The sequence below is a fragment of the Danio aesculapii genome, chromosome 5 (assembly GCF_903798145.1).
Source record: "Danio aesculapii chromosome 5, fDanAes4.1, whole genome shotgun sequence".
NCBI classification, from domain to species: domain Eukaryota; kingdom Metazoa; phylum Chordata; class Actinopteri; order Cypriniformes; family Danionidae; genus Danio; species Danio aesculapii.
The window spans coordinates 60042148-60067543 of record NC_079439.1 but is presented as its reverse complement, the minus strand read 5'-3'; the positions used below and the strand labels follow the sequence as shown (position 1 = coordinate 60067543).

Here is a 25396-nt window from a genome sequence, read left to right as displayed (position 1 = left end):
CGTATCGCCTGGCCTCAGATATCATATCAATTCCGCTGCCTCTGTTCTGACTCATTCATTTATGAATGAGAAGCAACGAGCGCTTGAGAAACCTACACTGACGCAAAGCCCCAGCGTTGACACCCGGCGCTCAAATCATAAAGAGCGCTTTTTATTTTTTTGTATTATTAATATATATATATATGCAGGTGTTATTTTCGGAGGCTGCTGCGATTCTGCGGGTGAGTAATGAGGAAGAGATCAGGCTGACACGCAGGCAGAGGAACTTCACACGCTGCAGACAAAAGCTCTTACTGCCGTCATACAGCAGCGCCAATGAGTAACGCTGCTATTTAAAACATGCAGGCAGAGCTTATGAAATACAGCCTCAAGCCCGAAAGGAGGATGAGAGATTTCTCTCTGTGCAGGAAGAATTCATTTAATAAGTCCTTGTTTTGACTGTAACTGACCTTAGGAGTAGCCACGTCTTCCTCCATGAGCGTCTGATCTGGGGAAGCAGGGCTTTGTGGGAAGGTAAATGTTTCTGCGGTGGACTGCAGCAAAACAGGTGAACGCAGTTGACGTGCTGCCTGAGGCGGGACGCCCGCTTGAGAGGGAACCGCAATGGTCTGTAGGCACATAAGAATAATATCACAGTACAGTAAATATCACTGTTAGTGAAATAAGATAGCACCTGTATATTAAATAAGAAGAATCATTACGGTTTTGACTGTTTAATACAATTGTTATTTGGAGAAGACAGTGATATAAGTACTTTATTTTATTTGACTATTACTACCATAGGGTGATATTAGAGCCCTGCATTTGAGCCCGAGCCTGTCAGGGCCTGACTTTTCCATGCCCTTCATAGCTAGCAAAGGCCTGCTAAAAATAAAATTAAATAAAAATTTATTACAATATGTATGAAATTAAATATTACTGGAAAGGCAACGTGATTTTATGAAGAATATCCATATTAAAACATGAATCATCATTTAAATGCATATGTTTAAAGAAACTCATAAACATTAAATATTAAGTTCTATGATACAAAACAACTGGTAAAACAAACTATAGGTACTATAGGTATATAGGGACTATAGGTATTGTAAACTAAACTTTAGGGCATTTTTAATAAACATTTGTTAAGGATTTTCTGATAAATACAGTTTCATTATTGATATCCGCACCTTTTGGGGTTTGCTTTCCACTACGCACGTGAGCTGCCAAAAGTCCTGCATATGCAAACTGTTCATGCAGACATTTTACTATTGTAAAACCAATCAAACCATGTACAAATCTTACAATACTTTTGCATAACTCTATTTCTACTTGAAAATTAGTAAATTAAATTAACGTTTAAGTGATTACCAAGGTATTGTGTGAAAATTGGAATAAAAAAGGTTTTATATTGTAGACGACAGAATGTATTTCTGTAAAATTTTTGTGAAAAGTGTTGTGAAATGTTTAGCAAAAAATAGATCTTTTGAATTGTTGAAGTATTTTTTTGTTCTTTATTGTAAATGGAAAAGGTGCATTTATACGAAAAGTTTTATCTAAAAACGTTGTTTATAAATGTATTTGATGTTTTATATTTACTGAAAATAAATTGACGCATTTTGGATATACTGTAGCAAAATGCCTTTAAATAGTTCTTGAAGGAACACATTTGACACTGTTAAGGTACAAAGTGTCCTGTCACTGTAGTGGTACCTTCATGGATCAAATTTGTACCTTTTGATGAAGGTATAGTCTCAACATTACATATCTTGCAATGTGACTATTGCGTATGCGCACATTGCGATATTGATGCTGTAACGATATATTGTGCAGACCTAATGATTGATTATTAAAAAAACATTACACTGTAAACTGTGCATCCACACAAATCCTTCATGTTGTCCCAACACAAACAGATTAGGTTAACTTCATTGTTTTTACAATTTAAGTGGACTAAACAAAACATTTAAGTTGTCCCAAACAATAATTGAACTAATTATATTGAAATAATTAGTTTGAACAAGCTGCGAGAGTATTTTCTTCAAATTTACTTGAATATTATGTTCAAAAAATGTTGATTTAATATCATGAAATAGCAATGCTTTATAGTTAGATTTGCTAATTAAAATATAAGGTAAGACTTTATTTTGATGGTCCTTGTTGCACATTTTGCAACTACATGCCAGTTACTTCTTATTTGAGTATTAGTAGACTGTCTGCTTAATATCTGCTGATACTGCTCCTTCAACAGACATTTAACTGACTAAAAGAAACTGTGCAAGTGCATGTCAACTTACACCAACCCTAACCTAACAATCTACTTATATAAGACTTAGTTGGCATGTAGATGCAATGTAACTTAAGTTCAACAAAATGCATTAAAGGGACCATCAAAATAAAGTGATACCAAATATAATTATAAAATAATGTTTGTTATAAAAAGAATGTATATAAAAAATAGGAATAGCTACACCAGAGTCACCCACCTTGAGATGCTACTCTGTGCCTGGTGTTATTAGTGAGAGGCAAACTCTTATACTACAGACCATTTGATCTGTACATCTGTGTGATGAATAAGCTGAAATAATACCCTAGTAATATTCCAGTACTGTACACTGTTTTACCAATAACAATAGGCTTTTGTATACAGTTAAAGTCAAAATTATTAACCCTCCTATGATTTTTATTTCAAATATTTCCCAAATGATGTTTAACAGGGCAAGGAAACACAGTATTTCATATAATATTTTCTGCTGCAGGAGAAAGTCTTGTTTGTATTATTTCAGCTAGAATAAAACGTTTTACATTTCTTAAAACCATTTTAAGGTCAATATCATTAGCCCCCTTAAGCAACATTTTTTTTTCGATAGTCTACAGAATAAACTATCATTATACAATGACTTGCCTAATTACCCCAGTTAAGCCTTTAAATGTCACTTTATTCTGATACTAGTACTCGTATTTTGAAAAATATCTAATCAAATATTATGTATTGTCATTGTGGCCAAGATAAAAGTAATCAGTTATTAGAAATGAATTATTAAAACTATTATGTTTAGAAATATGTTAAAAAAAATCTTTCCATTGAACAGAAATTGGGGAAAAAATATACAAGGGGGGTAATAATTCAGGGAGGATAATAATACTGACTTTAACTGTAAATCCGAGCACCATGTTATTACTACTACTACTTATTATCTAATACGGCAGGATTTTGTCATCAAAAAGTTCTCCTTCAAGGTCTCTCAGTATACAAGCAATGAACCCCCGACTTGTTTCTGTGGTCACGGAAGTTAAACCGAGTGACTGATGGCTGGATTACAGATTTTATTTCTCAGGATTCCAATATTTACATTTTTATACCAACGCTGTTTCAATATGTCTGGGTAGACTTCACAGATGGGGTTACCTTGACAACAGTCTGCTCGGCGACGGTGCTGGGGCGGCGCTGGCTGGCGTGCAAACGCTGTTCCACAGGGAAACTGCTGCGATGCGCCTTCAACCGCTCCACCAGCAGGTAGTAGATAGCAGCAAAGTGGTTATAGCTTTTGTTCTGGAGAGACTGTGACGGGAGAGACGAGAGTTTTTGAAGAGAGAGAGCGAAAAGAGAACAGCAGCGATGTTGAGTTTTACAAGGACGTTTTTAAAATAATCTGAAAGGCTGCTCTTTGGGAAAATCAAATTTGGAGTTCAGAGGAGAAATTATTTTTAGAAACAAACAAACAAACTAGATGAAGAGTTCACAATTGAAGGATTCAGCTGGCCTCATTCACAGGACATTTAAACTGGAAAGGCAAAAAACTGTATGAAATAAACATACTTGTCATTAATATATATATACTTGCGGACACTTTATTAGGTACACCTTAATAGTATGGGGTTAGACTTCTTTTGCCTTCAGATCTGCCTTAATCCTTTGTGGTATAGATTCAACAAGGTACTGGTAATATTCCTCAGAGATTTTGCTCCATATTGACATGACTGCATCACACAGTTGCTGCAGATTTGTCAGCTGCACGTCCATGATGAGAATCTCCTGTTCCACCACATTCCAAAGGTGTTCTATTGGATTGAGATATAGTGACTGTGGAGGCCATTTGAGTACAGTAAAGTCATTGTCATGTTCAAGAAACTAGTCTGAGATGATTTCTGCTTTTTGACATGGTGCGTTATCCTGCTGTAAGTAGCCATCAGAAGATGGGTACACTGTGGTCATAATGGGATGGACATGGTCAGCAACAATCCTCAGGAAAGCTGACACGATGCTCAATTGGTACTAATAGGCGCAAATTGCGCCAAGAAAATATCCCCCACACCTTTACACCACCACCAGCCTAAACCGTTGATGGATCCATGCTTTCATGTTGTTGATGCCAAATTGTAGCCTCAGTTTCCTGTTCCTATCTGACAGGAGTGGCACCCGGTGTGGTCTTCTGCTGCTGTAGCCCATCTGCCTCAAGGTTGGACGTGTTGTGCATTCAGAGATGCTCTTCTACAGACCTCCTTTGTAACGAGTGGTTATTTGAGTTACTGTTCATTTCTATCAGCTCGAACCAGTCTGGCCATTCTCCTCTGACCTCAGGTATCAACAAAGCATTTGCGCCCACAAAACTGCCCCTCACTGGATATTTTCTCTTTTTTGGATCATTTTCTGTAAACCCTAGGGATGGTTGTGCATGAAAATCCCAGTAGATCAACAGTTTCTGAAATACTCAGACTAACCCGTCTGGCACCAACAACCATGCCACGTTCAGTCACTAAAATCCCCTTTCTTCTTCATTCTGATGCTCAGTTTGAACTGCAGCAGATATATATATAAATAAATCTTTTTCATTTTTCAGAAAATGTAAATATTGTCTAAATAATACTTTGATCTAGTACAACAAAAATATTTATAAACATAATAAAATAAATGTAGTTAAATGTAATTTTAATCTGATAATAAAAGAAAATACTATGTAAATAAGAGAATCTTTTATGATGTCCTATAAAATGAGGTTAGTTTGTTTATGGATTCAGTCTTTAGAAATGTACGATCAAAACAACAATGATGAGGTTTTTACTACATGTTTTCCCTTTAAATGTATCCTAAAAGTAGGGCTGGACAAAATGACACATTTGTGTAAGGAATTACCAAAATGCATAATAGGTTTAATGTTTTTAGTTAAAAACATACCTTTCAAAATGATACCATTCTCCCAGTATAAACATCATGCAAATTCATAAAAATAAATTCAATAAAACTCAATACAAATGTGTTCTTGGAGCTTCGTGTGATTACAGTACAGTTGAGCCACTGAAGTCACACATGGAATATTTTGGGACGTCTTGTGTGGACCGTTGCTGTATATGGATTTCTGATTTTGAATCTCAGGAGATTGGAGAGTAATTAATAGCAGAATTTTCATTTCATTTAAGTCAGTTGTTTGATTCTGCAGCCTCTCCTGCATTCAATAATGCTTTGTATAGTTTATTTCTTACAGAAGTGTGTTATAGATCCTGCCAGCACTATCCCTGAACCAACACTGACAGATGTTATCAAATTAAACAAAAACCTTTAAAGCGTTACGGCAGTTTAATTTAAAGGGCACCTAGTTAACCCCTTTTTTAAGATTTAATATTAATATTATGGTTCTTCTAAGTGTGCCAGTTCAGGTTCAGTTCAAAACACAATTCAGATTTTTTTATTATAATGTGTTAAAAAGTGTTATTTTGGGGGTGTGTACACGGGTCGCTGTTTTAGGGGTGTGTTGCTTCACATGTAGATTAGTTTCGACTTCCCGTCCAACTTAACAAGGGGGCGGAGCCAAGAGCTCCTCGCTTTGTGTATGGCAACAGACAGGGAGACAGAGAGAAGCAACATAAGTGAGAGGACCAGCATTCAGCCATACATGTACGAACTGGACACAAACCAAGCGAGAGACCACAACATTATCTGTGTCTTTGTATAGTTTTACAGCCAACTGTGTGCTAGTTTAAAGTCCTGAGCTTGTACACCGAGACTAATAACCACGCATACTGAATTAACTTTGACTGAGGCTATAACTAAAGGGCGTCACACACCGGATGCGCCGCTCAGAGCCGCGACACGGCACACCAGACGTGCACATTTGCATGTTATTTAAAATGAAACTATTCAGATGGCGCTCTGTGGTGCGGCAGAAATATGAACAGTGTCCTGAGTCATGGCTGGGCGCCGAGGACAGCCGCCGACTTGCGGCGCCGGTGTGCGTAATTCTAAAATGCATGGCGCTACGCGATGCCGAGCGGCGCTTCTGGTGTGTGACCTGCTTAATGCCGAGTTCTGACTGCATGATTTTCAAAGTAGTCGTGTCACGGATGTTTTCACACTGCATGACTATCTGGGGTAGCGTTCCGTTGGTGCTGTGTTTACACTGAAGGATGAATCGGCGACAGGAGAATTCACACTGCATGACTTTAAAATAGGAAGAATCACAGACAACTTTGTCCAAACTACGTCTCACAACCAAACAAACGCAAGAAGTGACATAGAAACAACAATATCTTTCGTTATTAACTACATAACGGAAAAAAAGGTTTTAGCTTTAGAAACTTGTATTGCTCACCTGGCTTTTGAAGAGAATTAACAATCTTTCCTCAACTTTTTTTTTACTTTTCGACCTGATGATACTGATCAGATGACACGTCAATCAGACCCAGTGCCCCTGCCAAATTTCCACTAGTTTTTCCTCCATTTCTTGGGTCCAAATAAACTGAAAATAAGCACTTTTAACTTCTCCCCCAGCCTTCCCGCTGGCCTGCAGGTACCCGTATTAGGCGAGTCAAATCAGGGCTAAAATCATGCAGTCTGAACTCGGCATTTAAGTCAAGTTCGTTATTGTCAATGGAGGGACGCGCACGTGAGGAAACGCGTTCGCACTTTTCAGCTGCACCTAGTTAAGATCACAGGGAGCTTGTGTGACCGCTGGAAATGCAAACGGCTGAAGTTTAAGTAAGACGCAATGAAAAGTACACGTTTGCAAATCCACCTAAAGTTACAAACAATGTGAGTGAGTGCGATCATGTGGTGTATGTTAATCTTGTGTTGAGCCCAATGAGCCTTACATCTAAAAATAGAGCAAGTGGGTTTCTTTGGTGACATTGTTTTGACTCACATGCTGAAAATGGTGAACGTGAAACAACAAACTGAGGATATGGTAATGCCTGCCTGTCAATCAATATTGGTGGGCAGGGGGGCCGCACTCCTACGTCAAGATGCAGTCGATCTCAAAACTGCTCCAATTGGTCCACCATTTTTATGTTGTTAAATTGAAAATAAAAAAAAGACTGGGTTTGTTTATATCACCCTAATATGGTGGTCTATACACTATACCTACACATATGTCTGTCCAATCAGCTTTTTTCACCATAGGTGCCCTTTAACTTTGACTAAGCTCAAAGGATTTTAAAAGTTCTACATTCTCCTTGCAATAATAATTTAAAAGCAGCTAAAGTTCAGGAATTGAGCCGGCCAAGTAAAAGCTGTTCAACTGACCTCAATGGTCTTCTGCTGGTCGATTCCCAGGCTGTGCATGAGGCGCAGCACCTGCTCACTGTGCTCCCCCAAACCTGATTTACTCTCGCAGGGCAAACCCTGTCTGTAGAGCACAGGCCGCTGGGACGGGACCTCCTGCAACATCCAGCGATGCTCTTTAATCTGACTCAGAGACAAACGTCTGGCTGGATCTAGAACCAACATCTTCCTGATCAGGTGCTCGCAGTCTGAAAAGGGGATTTGTTGCACAGGGTGGTTATTAAACACCTACTGCATTCAAAGCAACTTTATAAATGTGTGAACAGTCATGCAATTGTGGTACTGTGATTGGCTCACCCTCGCTCATGAAGTATGGGATGCGGAAACGACCCTCCAGGACCCTCTGTCTGAGGACAGGAAGGCTAGGGCCATCAAATGGAAGAGCGCCACACACTAAAACGTACAAAACCACCCCCATACTCTGCATGACACACACACACACAGACAGAAAATCAATCCGTAAACATAAAACTCTGCCTAGGAACTGACATAAATGACCACCCACGCACAATACAGGAAATAATAATTATGTTTTCAATCAGTCGAATTGCCATTAGTTGCTGATGCAACCCTGTTCTGACTGAGTGAAAACAATCAAAAACTGGCAAGACTTTTGTCAGCTGTCTAAAGTGAATACATATTAATCTGACATTCCATAATAAGATTATGGATTTTTGGATACATGTACCAAACAGCAATACAACTTGCACGCTATTCTTGAGAAAGAAATCATGTCAATTCAAACTTATTTGCATAGTACATTTCATAATACACATATAATATATATAATATCTTTATATCATCATGCCATATACACTACCTGACAAAAGTCTAGTCGCCTATCCTAGTTTTAGGAACAACAAAAAATAACTTGACTTCTAGTTGATCATTTGGCATCAAAAGTGGCTTATATAAAAGGCAAAAGCCTCTAGATTACGCTTATTTTACCAAAATAAAATGATCATGACTTTAATTATTTAATTAGGACAGTAAGGTCTGTATTTACTTAAACAAAAGTCTTGTCACTTAACAGAAATAATGTACAGTATAGAATATAAAGTGGTGCAGTGGAAAAAGATTTAATATTGTGTATGACTGCCATGAGCTTGGAGGACTGCTTCCATACATCTCTGCAATGACTCAAATAACTTATTAATAAAGTCATCTGGAATGGCAAAGAAAGCATTCTTGCAGGACTCCCAGAGTTCATCAAGATTCTTTGGATTCATCTTCAATTCCTCCTCCATCTTATCCCAGACATGCTCAATAATGTTCACTACTGGTGACTGGGCTGGCCAATCCTGGAGCACCTTGACCTTCTTTGCTTTCAGGAACTTTGATGTGGAGGCTGAAGTATGAGAAGGAGCGCTATCCTGCTGAAGAATCTGCCCTCTCCTGTGGTTTGTAATGTAATGCGCAGCACAAATGTCTTGATACCTCAGGCTGTTGATGTTGTTATCCCCTCTGCAGATCTGTTACACACCCTATACTGAATGTAACCCCAAACCATGATTTTTCCTTCACCAAACTTGACTGATTTCTGTGAGAATCGTGGGTCTATACGGATTCGAATAGATCTTCTGCAGTATTTGTGATGATTGGGATGCAGTTCAACAGATGATTCATCTGAAAAATCTACCTTCTGACACGTTTCCAAATGATAGAAGTATAAACTAAATGAACTAGAAGTCAAATTATTATTTGTTGCTCTCACAACTGGGATTGTCGACAAGACTTTTGTCTGGTAGTTTAGTTGCTTTTAGCAGTTTAGAGCTTACTGATAATTCACTTTACATTTTGCAGGCAGTTGAATGTTAATATACAGCACATATGGCTTTTTATGACTAGTTTATGTTATGGTTTTATATCAACCTTTGTCCAAAATTGCCTTTAATTATGGGTTGCACTTCCAGTTTTGAACTTTCATTAAAAAACAGAAACAAATAATTTTAAATAAACAGTTTGGGCTAAAAATAGCCCTTATTCTTAATATAAATAGCATTTTCTTTTATGTTTTATCTGTCATAGAAATAATATTTTGGAATATTGTTTGCAGTATTACTGCACATTTGGCTTGTCCCAACATTTTGGGGTTATTCCAACACAATCTCATGGCAATTTGTAACTTTTTGATTCAGTGGCTACTTTGTATGAACTCATTTATACGATCTCATTCGTACGATTTGCTTATCCCCAATGTCACGCCTCTTTTTTAAAAAATTGTACATTTTCGTACAACAAAACTTGTACGAATTTGTATGAATTAGCCACTAAACTGACAAAATGTAAAATAGTTATGTTTTCTCATGAGATCAGGCTGGTTAGTCTTGTGCTAAACATTTAATTTTAATATTCAATGCTTGTACTGTGAGAAAAATGCTGATTGTAACCTGAAAGGGCTGGGCCGGTATAAGATTCTGACGGTATGATAACCGTGGATGAAAATATCGGAATCAGTTTCACGTTATCACAGTATTGTAATTACTACTCAAAAATATGTTATTTTTAAATGTCTGGCTAAAAAACAGCAACGTTTTCCCCCATTGAACACAATATATTTTACTTTAAGAAACATTTAAAATATTCTGGAACAGTAGCTTTTGATGTGGAGGGTCCTTTTCACCTGGAGATACTGTTGCCCTAAAAAACTACATAAAATACTTGTAAAAAACATGTAAATAAATAAAAAAATGTACATATACCGTAGGAATGGTATAACATACAGTTTTGCCGGTTTTAAACCTTGACTTTTCCAAACTACGGTATACCTTGAAAACGGTTATCGTCCCATGCCAAGAACCTGATTGGTCCTTCTTCTTTTTTTAAACAATTCACACGTTATTATCAATTTAATTCAACTTATATAGTATAAATTGCTTTACACGAGTGAGCTACTGAATGTGTATGGAGATAAAGCTGTGACTCTTTATATTAAATTTTTTTTATCAATGTCAATCAAAGTCACCATACATGGCTCTACATCAGGGGTGCATGGGTGTTAATCTCAGAGCCTGGAGAGCCGCAGTTCTGCACAGCTTCGTTCCAAACCTAATTAAACACACTGGATCACACTAATTGAGTCCTTCAGGCTTGTTTGAAACCAATAGCTAAGTGTGTTGAAGCAGGGTTGGAGCTAAACTGTGCAAGGCTGTGGCCCTCCAGGCTTTGAGTTTAACACCCCTGCACCCCTGATGTAGAACCATGTATGGTAATGATAAAAAATAAATATAGATTTTTTAAGTCACAGCTTTATCCCCATAAAGCTTCTTTGACACCCCTGCTCTAGTTTATAAGTATGATATATTCATAATAAAAGCCCCCCCAAAAACTCTATTACTACACCAATTCTCTTACCCAGATGTCCAATTGTGGACCCTCATACTGTTGTCCCTCAAACACCTCTGGAGCCGCATACGGGGGGCTGCCACACCAAGTTGTCAGGGGTTCCCCTGGACGGAAAAAGTTCCCAAAGCCAAAATCTGCAACAGATTTGAAAAATCAATGTCAGTACTGATATTAGTATATTCATGCAGCAAAACACTAGCAAATATCGTTTGAAACAAGTGAAACAATATTGACATTGTCTTTCTATTCAATCCACCTAAGTTTGCAATGTTTTTTTGTGTGAATGTTCATTAGAACTATGGGACACACACAATCACTAATCACTGAACTATGTTAAACATTGAAAAGCAGTTGGATAATGACGCTTTAGGAAACACACCTGCTTGGTTTGTGAGGAGATTCTATCTAGGATTAAGATTTTCTTCTTTAAATCCCAAATCATCAGAAAAGTAATAGCAGCCATTATGGGAACTAATAGCATTTAATCTGACAGCTCTTGTCACTTGCGCAAACTAATATATGACACAAGCAATTGTACATATGAACTGTCCAGATGGCTGAAGGCTTCCCTGGCTGTGTGTCAGCTTGCAAGGAAAAACAATCTTTAGTGGATCAGCACCAGGAGGAGAGGAGTGAGACGGGTCTGGATGGTGTGATGGCGTTCGAGCAGGTGGTACTCCACCAACTGACCACACACACACATATATACACAGACTCTGGGTGGGTCTGCTTCTGCTCAGTGACGAGCAGCAGGGATGCATTTCCCCTGGCAGATAATGCACAGGTTGAATTGTGTAATGCAATCCATATAATATAAAGATTCATCGATGTACGACAGCGCTGATTGACGTCGACGTAGATTAATGATTGCATGGGGGCGAGAAGAATGAACTCATAGCATAGGGCTCTATTTTGACAATCCACTTTGCGTTGTGGCGCATGGTCTAACAGGGTTGAGCTTATTCTCTTAATGAGTTAAAGGTGTGCTTTGAGAATAAACCAATCAGAGTCTCGTCTCCTATTCCCTTTAAGAGTCAGTTGCGTCACGCCATGCTGGATTTGCTATTTACATGGCGGACTTTGTAAGTGTAAAAACTGAACGCTTCACTAGCGAGAAAACAGTTAAAGAGAGCACCTACAGACGAGAATGAGAGATGAACCTCCTCATTCTTTACTTTCACTTTCACTCTCGTGGATAGGGAAACGTGTTGTACGCACAAACATTAACCTATACATAATTCATTTTGTCTATTAAGCGCAAAGATTTGTTTCAAAACTATTTCTAAATTCAGTTCTAATTTCCAGCAAATGAATAAATGAACAATAATAACGAATTGTGTTCAAAAAATCGAAAAGTTATATCCAAATACACATGCTGTGCCCCCCATATGGTCTAAAACCTGACAGATCGACAAATCTAAGCTTGTGTTTAATAAAACAAATATAAATATGCATATAATAAATAGTACTGCTAATAATAACAACATTATACAAAAGCAAATTGTTATGAATAAACTGAAAAAAAACCCCGAGATGAAGAAGGCATGAAGGGGGTGGTATTTATATTTATGTAGGCTAGAAAATAATACTTTTTGTAATATTTTTTTCTTTTAATTCTTTTTTCATTTGTAAAGATATATGCGTATTGCTGTACATCCTGTGTGTATTCAGCAATGTGTAAGCGAGGCGGCACAACTGCGCTGGACTTTAGACCAGCTTTGATCTGATCTATTGAACAGTCTATTTAAGTTCCTCAAAATACCAACGCGCCTCAACATGCCTCCTTTTTTAGACCAGAATGCCTATGGGCGCACATATGAGTGCAAATGCATTTTCTATTTAAACAGCGTGGCGCAAAACGTCAAAACGACTCTTGCGCCAAGCTAAAACTAGCAAATAACAATTGCGCCGCGCCTTGCGCCAGGTGTATGATAGGGCCCATAGACCGAATGCCATGACAGCGGACATGAAACAGGATATTGTGTTTTATGTCTGTAAAACCACAATATAGGAATCTAATTCTAGAGCTCAAGAAGACAAAAGTCTTGATTTGGTTTAGACAGAATAACTTGGCTATCAGATTTTGTTAAACAAAGTCAGACAGTAAAAATATGTTTTTTATAGCTCAAATTTTGTTATTAGATTCAGAAACAGTTTGAAAGCAGAGAATTAAAGAAATTGTTTATACATATTATAAATTTTATATATGGATTTATAGTATAAATACTATAAAGTTCCCCCACGTAACAAAAAATCCTTTAAAATTATATGATACTGCTAAGGATATTCTTGCGAACTTGAGTGAATAAATGCAACTTCAGAAGATAAACGAATATAGAGTATGGTCGACATCAGAAAGTTTTTTTTTTTTTTAAAGTGTATGCACATTTATAACGCTCTTCACTCATTCATTTTCCTCCGGCTTAGTCCCTTAAGGGGGTCACACACAGGATATGCCACTCAGCGGCGTGGCGCAATGTGCTGTCCGAGGTGCCTAGCTATGACTCAGGACACTGTTCATATTTCTGCCACAGAGCGCCATCTGAATAGTTTCATATTAAATAACGGCGTTATCGGCGTTAACGTGCTGCATTAACGTGAGACTCTTATCAGGCAATAAAAAAAATCACAGTTAATCTATTCTCAAAGTTGGGTTGGGAGCTGGGTCTATTCTACGCAAGCTATGATGACTTTCACCTTGATAGTTTAGCGCGGATGTATACCTGAACGAATTGCACTGTAGGTGGCGAGAACGAGTCTTCGAACCTGTGTGTATTGCTACTGTGAAACTACCACATCAAACGTGACGTGCTAACATGGATGCAGTTCACTAGAGTGAATCTGATTAATGTTAGCTCCATATCTAACTATCAGGCACCTGTACAGTTTATGCGTTTGAGTAAAATATATACAAATAAAATGGACCTGGTGCTTCCTTAAAATGAAGGAAAGTCAAACCGGTGAGCCGTCTGACAAAAAAAGTCCCCCTCTGAATCAAATCAGCAGGATGCCCTTCTGGATCTTTCACTAATTTTGAAGACACTAATGACTATGCTTACATGGACATCTGTATTCTAGTTATTTGCCTTATAAGACAATAATATAATTATGGTGTTTACTTGAAGTGCTTTCATGTCAGAGTTTCCTGTATTTTTGGGGGACTTTAACTGCAGTTCAACAGCTTCACATTCACTTATGAACATTTCATTCATGCCCCCGTGACAAACTGGGGTATATGATGCAAATAAGGAGTAAGGACTGGTGAGAGTGTTATGGAATTTAATAAAAATTCTGCATATCGTTTGATTGCTGTGTTTACTTCATGCCACTAATATATGCATACTCCACATGTCTTAATTCCATTTCTGTTTAGTTCAGTTAAGAATTTAGTCGGAATGATGTAATCAAAAAAAAAAAAAAATAAATAAATAAATAAAAAATAAAATAACAAATTCGCTGTTTCGAACTTATGTAGACCTACAGTTCAAAATTCATGTTTAACTGAATAAACAGTTAGTAAACACAAGTACATCTTAATGAACATAATTTATTTTCATCAATTTTCATAGTTGAACAGTTTCTCAAGAAGTTTGTGATGCACTTTGGAAACAAGAGAGGAGCCCCATGGTCTAATGCGCCGCCTGGCTTGAGAAACCCATTTTCCTTACTTTTAGTCATTATTTGGGTTGCACACACATTCTAAATGCCTTCAGTTTTCTAACCCTTGGAAGCCTTTTCTGCTACAACCCAAAACTATTTCTTCTGGAGACAATCTTATTTATTTTAGATTGGATGGCATAAATTCTTAAAACTTTTAAAAAATTATTAAAGCTACAAAACAAACCACTGTTGATGCATGACTTGCCTAATTAAACCAACTTTCCTGGTCAACTTAATTAACCTTGTTAAGCCTTGACATTTAATTTTAGGCTGAATGCTAGTATCTTGTAAACTAAGTAGTAAAATATTGTGTTATCAATGGCATAGACAAAAATTAATTATTAGAAATTAGTTATTAAATCTATTGTTTAATGACATACCTCATCAATTAAGAGACACCGACTCCCGCCATTGACTATTTTTTTTTTTTTCCAGCAATCATTTTTAATTGTATTATAGGAAGAAAAGCTTTAGTGCATGTCCTGAATGAGCTACAAGACTTCTGGGTGATGATCAGTGTATGATAACTCTTTTTCTCACTTCTTTATCAGGACTCACCACAGCACAATAACCTGTGCCCATTGATCTGGATGAGGTTATATATGTGTTTGTTTTTTAACAAATGCACAAACATTATATTATATATCAGTGGAATGAACCGCCAACTTATCCAGCATATGTTTAACACAGCAGTTGCCCTTCCAGGTGCAACCCAGTACTGGGAAACAGCCATATACTCTAACATTCACACACTTAACACTATGGCCATGGCACCCGGATGAAACCCACACGAACAAGGGGAGAACATGCAAACTCCACACAGAAATGTCAACTGACACAGCCGGGGCTCGAACCAGCGACTTTCTTGCTGTGAGGCAACAGTGCTAACCACTGAGCCACCGTGTTGCCCTTATTTTGATAAATAATATGCCTATAAAATTCCTACCAGAAAATATTTTAAGGGCCATCAAATGTAGGTGAGAATCATCAAAAATAGTAATGATGGCTGGCAACTTTAAAAAAAAGACATGCTGGTGAAGAAAAAGTGAACAATCTTCTCTCCAGTAAAGACTTTTTTTGTATTTCAATATTGACTCATTAACTCTAGATCTGTATGCTATGCTCTCACCATCAATGCCTGTCTCAGTTTCTAATGAGCTTTTGGAGAGACATCAAAGAACAAGCGGAAATGGCAATAAAATTGTGAACTAAACATTTCAGTTTAAAAAACAAAAGCCCCCTTTTAGAAACAGCTCTAAAAGACGGAGGTGTGTTTTCAAAAGCTTCTACAGTGACCATGAGTCCATCACATCTGTTATCTGTGTGAATGAGTGACGCAATGGCAACGCCCTATAATGCGTTTCCAGTGTCTCTCTCTCAGCTTGGTATGACATAAATACAGACAAACGGCCTGCCACAAGGCGCCATTCTCTGCAGTGACTGGTACTTATAGAGCGCAGCACGTCTCTGTCATCCTCCACCCCACCAGCGTCTTTGTACCGCAGTCATTACTTGACATCACAACACTTTGATTACATGTTTGAATGGGAAAAACAAAAGTTGACTGTTTGCACATGATATCAAGATAACATTGGGGAATTTGGGTCAGATCGGGCACATGAAGTTGTTTTGTAGATCTGTTGATTGATGGTAACAGAGTTATTGAATGTTAAAATAAGGTGAATAAAAATTTATATTCTGGATCTGTTTCTTTGCTCTTTATTATTCTTTTTTATGTATTATAAAAGTGTCGGATCAGGTTTTTTAGTTTTGTCAGATACTCAAAATCAAATGACTCGGACTCGAGGGCAAACAAACCTGATCAGGACATCCCTACTATAATGTATACAACAGTGTAGAAAATATATAAACATTTTGCACAAAATGAACTGGAAAGTCACTTAAAAGCTTTACATTATTCTTAAACGGGTTATTTTTCGTCAACTGGTAAAGTATTTACACTTAATGGGGATAAAGATCATGATCATTACTATTTGCCATATAATAATCTGTATTATTGAATCAGTATGCATCACACTTCATGGTAATGAGAAAAACTATGAGAATAGATGAACTGCATGAGTTGTGGTAATTGGAACTTGGGTGTATATCTTTGTTTGAGGAATGAACTGTGTAGGTAAATCCAGTTTAAACTGATGTCACTGAGTAAATATGCAATCCCATGATAGACTTTGGCTGGCATTAAGTGTGTGTGTGTGTGTGTGTGTGTGTGTGTGTGTGTGTGTGTGTGTGTGTGTGTGTGTGTGTGTGTGTGTGTGTGTGTGTGTGTGTGTGCGTGTGTGCGTGTGTGTGTGTGTGTGTGAGAGAGACTGAGAGAGTGAAATAGATCTGATTTGACTTGTGGAATGTACAAGATCCAGCAAGGAATGGGAAATTACACTTTCTTATTCTTGGTCACAAATTCTTCAATGTTCTCTGCTTTGTCTATTCAGTTTTTAATAAAAAATAATACACGTCAAAGCATAAAAATAAACGTCTGACTACAGTACTTAATGAACATGGCATCGATTATCACAGTTAAATAAAACTGTAAATAAATCAATCCATAACATACAAATACCTCATTTTTTGACAGTTAGAGAAACATTTATCATTCTCATTTAGTTGACCTTAATCTCCTCAGATAACCTGTTTAGTGCATCAAGATACTTTTAAAGTTTTTATTAATAATTAATTATTTTATTGAGAGTGTGAATTAACTTTATTTTTATTTAATTTCATGTACTTAATTTAGAACATCGAGTTAAAAATAAATCAAAGTGGAAAACATTTCCATCACAGCTAGCTGAAATAAGTATTCTTTATATGTTTTTTAAAGGTAGCAATGATTATGATTATGTAAGTTTTTCACTCTTCTAAAGCATAAAAATACCTCAATATGTTTGCAGATATTTAAAAAACATGCCAAGTGAACATTCTTGTTTATCTGAAAACAATGCCGAAGTTAGATATTCTGCTTTGAAAATGTACGTTATGTGCCAGAATGCTGTCTCTGTTTTGGTTTTTAACCCGCCCAATAGCAGTTTAGCCAATTATATTTCAGCACCCTGGGTTGCCTTCATGGACAAACTCATATTTTATTTATTTATTCAGGAAGGCTCTCAAAGTGTGCGTCCATGACCGAAATGCGACCTCCTGTGGATAGTAGCAGACTCCGAAATGAGATGCAGATTCACATGAGGTACTTATTTAGCAAATAATTGAAATATTACTAACATAAACATTAGGTGAGCAGATTACATTGTAACCCCGTGTCTTAGCAACAAGCTACGTGATGAAATTTGCAGTGATAAGCAATTTGGCTGTTTGCACCAGACAAAGCACCACAGAAATGTAAATACAGCCATTCAGAAGTATAGAATATGCACTCACTCACAAATTTTATTGTTTAAAATATAATTCATACATATTAAACATCTTTAAAATGATTAAATGTACATGCTGAATTAGTGATATGTGTTGGCTTGCACAGTCAAAGTTCTAAAGTTCAATATCAAATGGTTTATTTTATTTTTAAGATCTGAGGTAACCTATCTGTTGCTGCCTTCAGTAGTATGGCAATTAATGTTGAATGCCATGTGAAATGGCATTCAAACTCACATTATTAGCATTTAACACTGAATAAAGCACATAGGGTGTACCTGAGGTGATCACTGTCAGTTTTCTGTTGTTCAGCTGCAAGAAATAGAAGCCGTTTCTAATATATCAATTCAAGGTGTTGGTTAGAATAAAAACTCTTTTAAATATTGTAATATTCCTTCTATCATGTGCTTTTGCTTTTTATATAGAACATGATTTAAATCAGCCTTTAGGCTTGATTGTCAGACTTGCTCCAATTGGTCCTCAATCTGGCAACCTGTGCTTGCGTTTGTTTTAAAAAAGGAATGCAATACCTAGTTCAAGCACTGGGTGTCAAACTTATATACTGCACCTTTAATTTGAAGTAAAAAATATGGTATAAGTTTATGGTTTTATTTTTTATTTATTTTTAAGTTTTTTTATTGTATGCCCACATTCACAAAATATTAACATCAAAACGTATAAATGTGTTACAAAGAGTGTACAGTCTTGAAAGTGGAAATGAACAAAGGAATTAATATATAAAAAAACATAAATAGGTAAAAAATAAAGTACAATCACACCACTTTAGAGCAGTCTTTAAGTGTAGGTTATAACAAAAATTGTATATGAATGATAGGGATCCTGTGTTAATTTAAGAGAGCTCTTTTATGTATTCCCAAAGGGGAGACCAAATTGACCAAAATATGTCAGATTTTTATGTTTGTCATAGGTAAGTTTTTCTGTAGCAATTTGTGATATCCACATTTTAAAAGATGGAGCCTGTGATGCAGACCAAAGTAGCAAAATACATTGTTTAGCTAAATGTACCAAGACAATAAATAACTGTAATGCATCTTTTTTAAACAGATTGTTTACATTAAGATTTAATGAATACAAAGCTGGGGTCATATCAAAATTTTGCTTAAGAATATTTTCCACTACCTTATGTATTTTCTTCCAAAATGGCAAAATTTTGTCACAGTCCCAAAAACAATTAATGAATTTACCTTTATGGTTTTATTTTTAACAAAATATGACTCCAACTGAAATAAAATAATTAAATCAATATAGACAAAGAAATCAAAACAAAAACTGCAACCATTTACAAAAAGGATTCATTAATGTTAATTAATGCATTTTAAAATGCATTAATAACAGCTGAAATTAACTATAAAATGAGTTTTCTAGAAGTTTTTGTCATTAAGTTTATGTTTACAAATGTAATTAATTAACAATATTGTGAAGTTTAACCATAGAGTTAAACAATATTACTTAAAATGAAAACCGAAATTATTTTAAAAAGTAATAATTGACAAATTAATTGTTAAATAAAAATGAATTAAAAAATTAATGAAAAACATCACAATAATACTAAAACAACACCGATATCACCGAAATATTGTACATGAAAAGATATGTCACATATCATTATTTTTAACCAATCTAACTTTAAATGAACTCTTGTGTTGTACAGCATGAGTTTAATCATTGCTAATGTTTGCCCTTGAAAGGCAAGGTAAAAGGTGAAAAGCTCAAATTTTCTGTCACTAGCTGCACCAAATGGATTTCTTGAACCACTGAATGGCTCATTACAGATAGCCCCACCCCCAAACTCACTCCATTGGCTGAGCCACATTAAACTGAGGTTTCAGACCGTTTAAACAAACAGAGCAATGTTTATACCTAGACAAAGCTTACCCTCCTCACAGGAGTCAACAAATGGCTCGCTTGTAGTTTAATCTGCATGTAAAACTTGGACAGAAGAGAATTTTGATATCAAGGAATATTTAGGGTGCTTTCAGACATAGTTGGATTGTTTTCTCACTCTGCTTGGCTCTTTTCGTGCAAATGTGAAAACTGCAATTGCTCTTGGATCCACACCAAAACAATCTGGTCCAAGATTAGCTAAAACATGATGGTCTCGGCCAATTTGAAAACGAACTCTGATGCAGTTCACTTGTGATAAAGCAATATGACCCAAGAAACCAATGAATCAGGCTTTACAATAAATTATTTATTAGCTAGACAATTTCGATGTTTTGTTTTTCTGCGATGTATATTTGAATAAAAGTTAAGTTTATAAAATAGAAAGTTTGGATAATTTTATATTGATCAGGATGATTTTATAGGACAGATAATATATTGTGTACTGTATTCAAGTACAGAAATTAAATAATCAAATGAAAAAAAGCCCCGGTCAGATCACACGAATTTGTCATGATTTCGGCACGATTTCCTTGACGTATGGTGTTGTGGGGATTCGTAAATGACGAATGGGCATCGTGACACAAGATTCAATCATTTCTTCTCTTGTAATGTGGCATAGTTCACGACAACCAATACGTTGCCTGAAACGCTTCACGACACCATTGCAGAAAGTCTAGCATGTTTCATTTTTTTCTCGTTCTTCATGACGAGTTCCGTCACATGGGTGACACTGTGCAATAGGAGCACTTAATTTCTCGGTTATATCAGAGGGTGCTGCCATTAATGTGCATATTTACTTATGGGTGGGTCTCGGGTGGATAAGATCAATCATTGGTTATGCAAACTTGAACTACCTTTTCTAAAATATTAAGGTGTTTTAAGCTATTTCATCAGACAGACTGGCACAAATATGCAGACATTGCATTCTCACAACGAGTTTCTGAGTTCTCTCATCCTTCAAACAGAGTTTGTTCTTCCGAGGTAATCTGTGAACATGTTCAGGGCTGCAAATACATTGCAAAAGCATTTCCTGCTTATTCAAATTTGTCATTAACAGTGAAAACTGTTTAATACAGGCTTCTCTAAAACTGTGAATATTTCAGTTTAGTTTTATTTAGGCTAGAGTATTGTTTTATTGAACAAACCAACACAATTTCACATCAATTCGTGTTTTGGCTCATATAGCGGACTTGTTTTGAAGCTCATCACCTTAAATATTATTTGTTATTCTTGTTTATAGATAACTGACCAACAAAAGATACATTAAATTAAGATATAAATTATAGCAAACAAAATTCGTTTCAACAAGATATTTTTTCCAAGAAAAATACACAAATTATATTTTTGTTTGTGCCCCTCCACTACTCAACTATACAGGTGGATGATTTGTTTCACTCTTAGGAAAATAAGGATTTAATGAATGCTTCACTGTGATTGTATCACAAATCTCAGTTATATATTTGCAAATGTTTTAATGTCATTATTTTAAAGATTATGTCTTGGCATTTTTTTTTCTAGCTTATGTGCTTTCATTTTCTCCGTCTCACTCGCAGCAAGTTCAGGCGAAGGACTGTTTAATAAGAAAACCTGGCAGGAAAATACACGTTTAGATTTTAAAGAAAATATCTTAATATTAAAAAGGAATCATAAGTTTGATCCTATCCATGTCATAAGGAATGCCCTTAAATAGTGTAGTTATTAGTTGTCAGCAAGCATCAGTGATTATTGAGATTGAAATAGGATTACAAAATGAAATTAATATAAGAAATATTGTTATAGCAACACTTGTGACTGCTTTGGGAAATAACGCTCGTCATAGACATCACGGGAAGACTGATCGTCAAGGAATGTGTAGTCTAGCACATTTGTTACCCACGACAAGTGAAAAGAAAAAAAACAGCCATGAAACGTCTATAATAATTGTAAAAGATAAAGCTGACGACTTCATGGATTTTGCCTATTGCGGGTTATTTTTAGAACGTAACTCCCACGAAAAATGAGGGACCACTGTATTACACAAACTATATTAAATATACAGTGCATCCGGAAAGTATTCATAGCGCTTCACTTTTTCCACGTTTGTTTGTTACAGCCTTATTCCAAAATGGATTAAATTAATTTATTTCCTCAAAATTCTACACACAATACCACATAATGACAATGTGAAAAAAGAGTTTTTGAAATTGTTGCAAATTTATAAAAAAAAAAAAAAAACCCTGAAAAATAACATGTACAGAAGTATTCACAGCCTTTGCTCAGTACTTTTTTGATGCACCTTTGGCAGCAATTACAGCCTCAAGTCTTTTTGAATATAATGCCACAAGCTTGGCACACCTGTCTTTGGGAATTTTTGCCCATTCGTCTTTGCAGTACCTCTCAAGCTCTATTAGGTTGGATGGGAAACGACGATGTACAGCTGGTTTCAGATTTCTCCAAACATGTTTAATAGGATTAAGGTCTGGGTTCTGGCTGAGCCACTCAAGGACATTCACAGAGTTGTTGTGAAGCCAATCCATTGATATTTTGGCGGTGTGCTTTGGGTCATTGTCCTGCTGGAAGATAAACCGTCGCCCCAGTCTGAGGTCAAGAGCACTCTGACACTGGTTTTCATTCAGGATGTCTCTGTACATTGCTGCATTCATCTTTCCCTCTATCCTGACTAGTCTTCCAGTTCCTGCTGCTGAAAAACATCCCCACAGCATGATGCTGCCACCACCATGCTTCACTGTAGGGACGGTATTAGCCTGGTGATGAGCAGTGCCTGGTTTTGTCCAAACGTAACGCCTGGCATTCACTCCAAAGAGTTAAATTTTAGTCTCATCAGACCAGAGAATTTTGTTTCTTATGGTCTGAGAGTCCTTCAGTTGCAATTTTGCATAATCCAGGCGGGGAGTGGCTTCCGTCTGGCCACTCTACCATACAGGACTGATTGGTGGATTGCTGCACAGATGGTTGTCCTTCTGTAAGGTTCTCCTCTCTCCACAGAAGAACGCTGGAGCTCAGACAGAGTGACCATCGGGTTATTGATTACCTCCCTGAATGAGGCCCTTCTCCCCCGATCACTCAGCTTAGATGGCCGGCCAGCTCTAGGAAAAGTCCTGGTGTTCCAAACATCTTCCACTTACAGATGATGGAGGTCACTGTGCTCACTGGAACTTTCAGAGCAGCAGAAATTTTTCTGTAACCTTCCCCAGTCTTGTGACCTAAGACAACCCTGTCTCGGAGGTCTACAGACAATTCCTTTGTCTTCAAGCTTGGTTTGTGCTTTGACATGCACTTTCAACCCTGGGACCTTATATAGACAGGTGTATGCCTTTTCAAATCATGTCCAATCAACTGAATTTACCACAGGTGAACTCCAATTAAGCTGCTGAAACATCTCAAGAATGATCAGTGGAAACAGAATGTACCTGAGCTCAATTTAAAGCTTCACGGCCAAAGACTGTGAATACTTCCGTACATGTGATTTTTCAGCTTTTTTTATTTTTAATAAATTTCCAACAATTTCCAAAAAATATTTTTTCACATTGTCATTATGGGGTATTGTGTGTAGAATTTTGAGGAAATAAACTAATTTAATCCATTCTGGAATAAGGCTGCAACTAAGGCTGCATGAGTAATCGTATTATGATCCTGATAATGATATTTGTGGCCCACGATCAATAATTAAATATCGTCACGATTTTACAGTATAAAGACCAAGCCTTTACTTTAATGGGCGGAGTTTATGGATTGTACCGCATCACAAGCATGAGGTAACTGTGTCTAGATTACAAGTGTTTTTTTCTATGAATGCAATGTTGATCAGGTAGCCTTTGCTCCTGTTCAATCCAAACCTCCCAAGGTAACACATTAAACCTCATTAACCACCTTAAAAGCCATCACAAAGTTGCTGTCATCAGTGGGTATGTGCACAGGAGAATTCTGCGTTGCATCGTTCTATGCATTACTAACATCACTAAACCAGACAACACTTGTTTTATAAGTTTACCAAATATTTGGAGAGATTTAACAGTTTTTTCTGATGCGTTTGCCAGTTATGTAGACAGTCATTGTGGCCCTGTTCATGCAGGTTTTCAGGTTCGTTTTCATCAATCTGATGCAACTTTTATTATTTTCAGGAAATAAAAATGCAATTAAAAGTTTCAAATCAATTAAACTCAATTTGTAAAAAGACTAGCCGATTTTATGCATTAATCATGCACTGTAGTCTGTTTTACAGTTTTAATATGTATGTATGCTTTTTTAAAATAACATTCATTTAACAAATATTTTACCACATCGAAAGTAATTAAATTACCTGTCTTTTGATTATAATCTTTATGCAAAAGGATCAGCAATTGATCTCGCGCACGCAGAAAAAAGGCAATCTTCTGACATATGCATCGCTCTCAAGCCACGTTTTCGAGGATAAATTCGCATCTAAGTGCTGCTTTGAATAGAATACAATTATTAAAGAGCACATCAAAGACTTTACTCATAAAATAAAACATTCATAGGTGGAAAAACACCAATTGATGGGCTCTGCTTTCAGTTTTAAAAGAATCAAGCAGCTTTAAAAAATCAAATTTGCTGAAGAGAAATGACAGGAAAAAAAGAAAAAAAAGATAAAACATATCGGTACTGTTAAAAGAACATTCTACTTTAATATATTCTTTCGACTCCAATACAACAGCTAAGATTATGAATGATGGAGTGTAAAGCCGTCTCTCCTGCGCGCTTCAGCAGTGCGTCCCACTGTTTATGAAAGAGGAGGCGGAGAGATATATTTACATAACACCGAACTGCTCTTAACGCTCAAAAAGTTCAACTAAAATGCACAACTCTTGTTGGTTGCACCCACAGGATGCACAATGAACCACAGCCTGATCTCACGAGAAAACGTAAGTATTTTACGTTTTGACAGTTTAGTGGCTAATTCGTACAAATTCATACGAGTTCAGTCGTACGAAATTGTACATTTTAAAAAGGAGGCGTGGCGCCTAACCCCACCCCTAAACCCAACCGTCATTGGCGGATGAGCAAATCGTACTAAATTGTACGAATTAGATCGTACGAATTCGTTCGAATTAGCCACTAAATCAAAAAGTTACGAATTGCCGTGAGATTGTGTTGATGAACCAACACGTCATTCTTTTAATTCGATATTCGTGAAGTATGAACCAACCGCAGGTGCTTTGTCATGTTGGTGGCAACACTCTGCTTTATAACTTATTAGTTTATTACAATAATTACAATTAGCTTTGCCATCATTCTTCACCCCATGTAGCCACTGTTTTGAGCACATCTTCTGGTCTAGCTCTAAACAAATGTTTAGATTATTATTGAATGTGCTCTCCAGCGGCGAAGTTCCTGGCAGAGTAGCGATTGAAAAAAAAATGTGCATGCTGAAATTGGACAAGAGGAATCAAAATTTAAATTATATAACAAGCATCGGATTCTTATATTCAAGTTGTGTTTTTTTCAACACAATCTCACGGCAATTCGTAACTTTGTGATTTAGTGGCTAATTTGTATGAATTCGTACAACCTAATTCGTACATTTTCGTACGATTTGCTCATCCCCCA

The 25396-nt window shown here is 36.6% G+C and overlaps 1 protein-coding gene across 1 annotated transcript in view; it reads right to left on the bottom strand.

Annotated features, from left to right (window-relative positions):
• The window catches only part of sik2a (salt-inducible kinase 2a), a 72880-nt gene that overhangs the window by 24585 nt on the left and 22899 nt on the right, over positions 1-25396 (bottom strand). Inside the window, exons 5-9 of the mRNA XM_056458573.1 lie at positions 10889-11013; positions 7832-7955; positions 7496-7722; positions 3389-3541; positions 450-608 (exon numbers count right to left, since the gene is read on the bottom strand). Coding sequence (XP_056314548.1) covers positions 450-608; positions 3389-3541; positions 7496-7722; positions 7832-7955; positions 10889-11013 — 788 coding nt within the window. The remainder of the gene's footprint in view (positions 1-449; positions 609-3388; positions 3542-7495; positions 7723-7831; positions 7956-10888; positions 11014-25396) is intronic.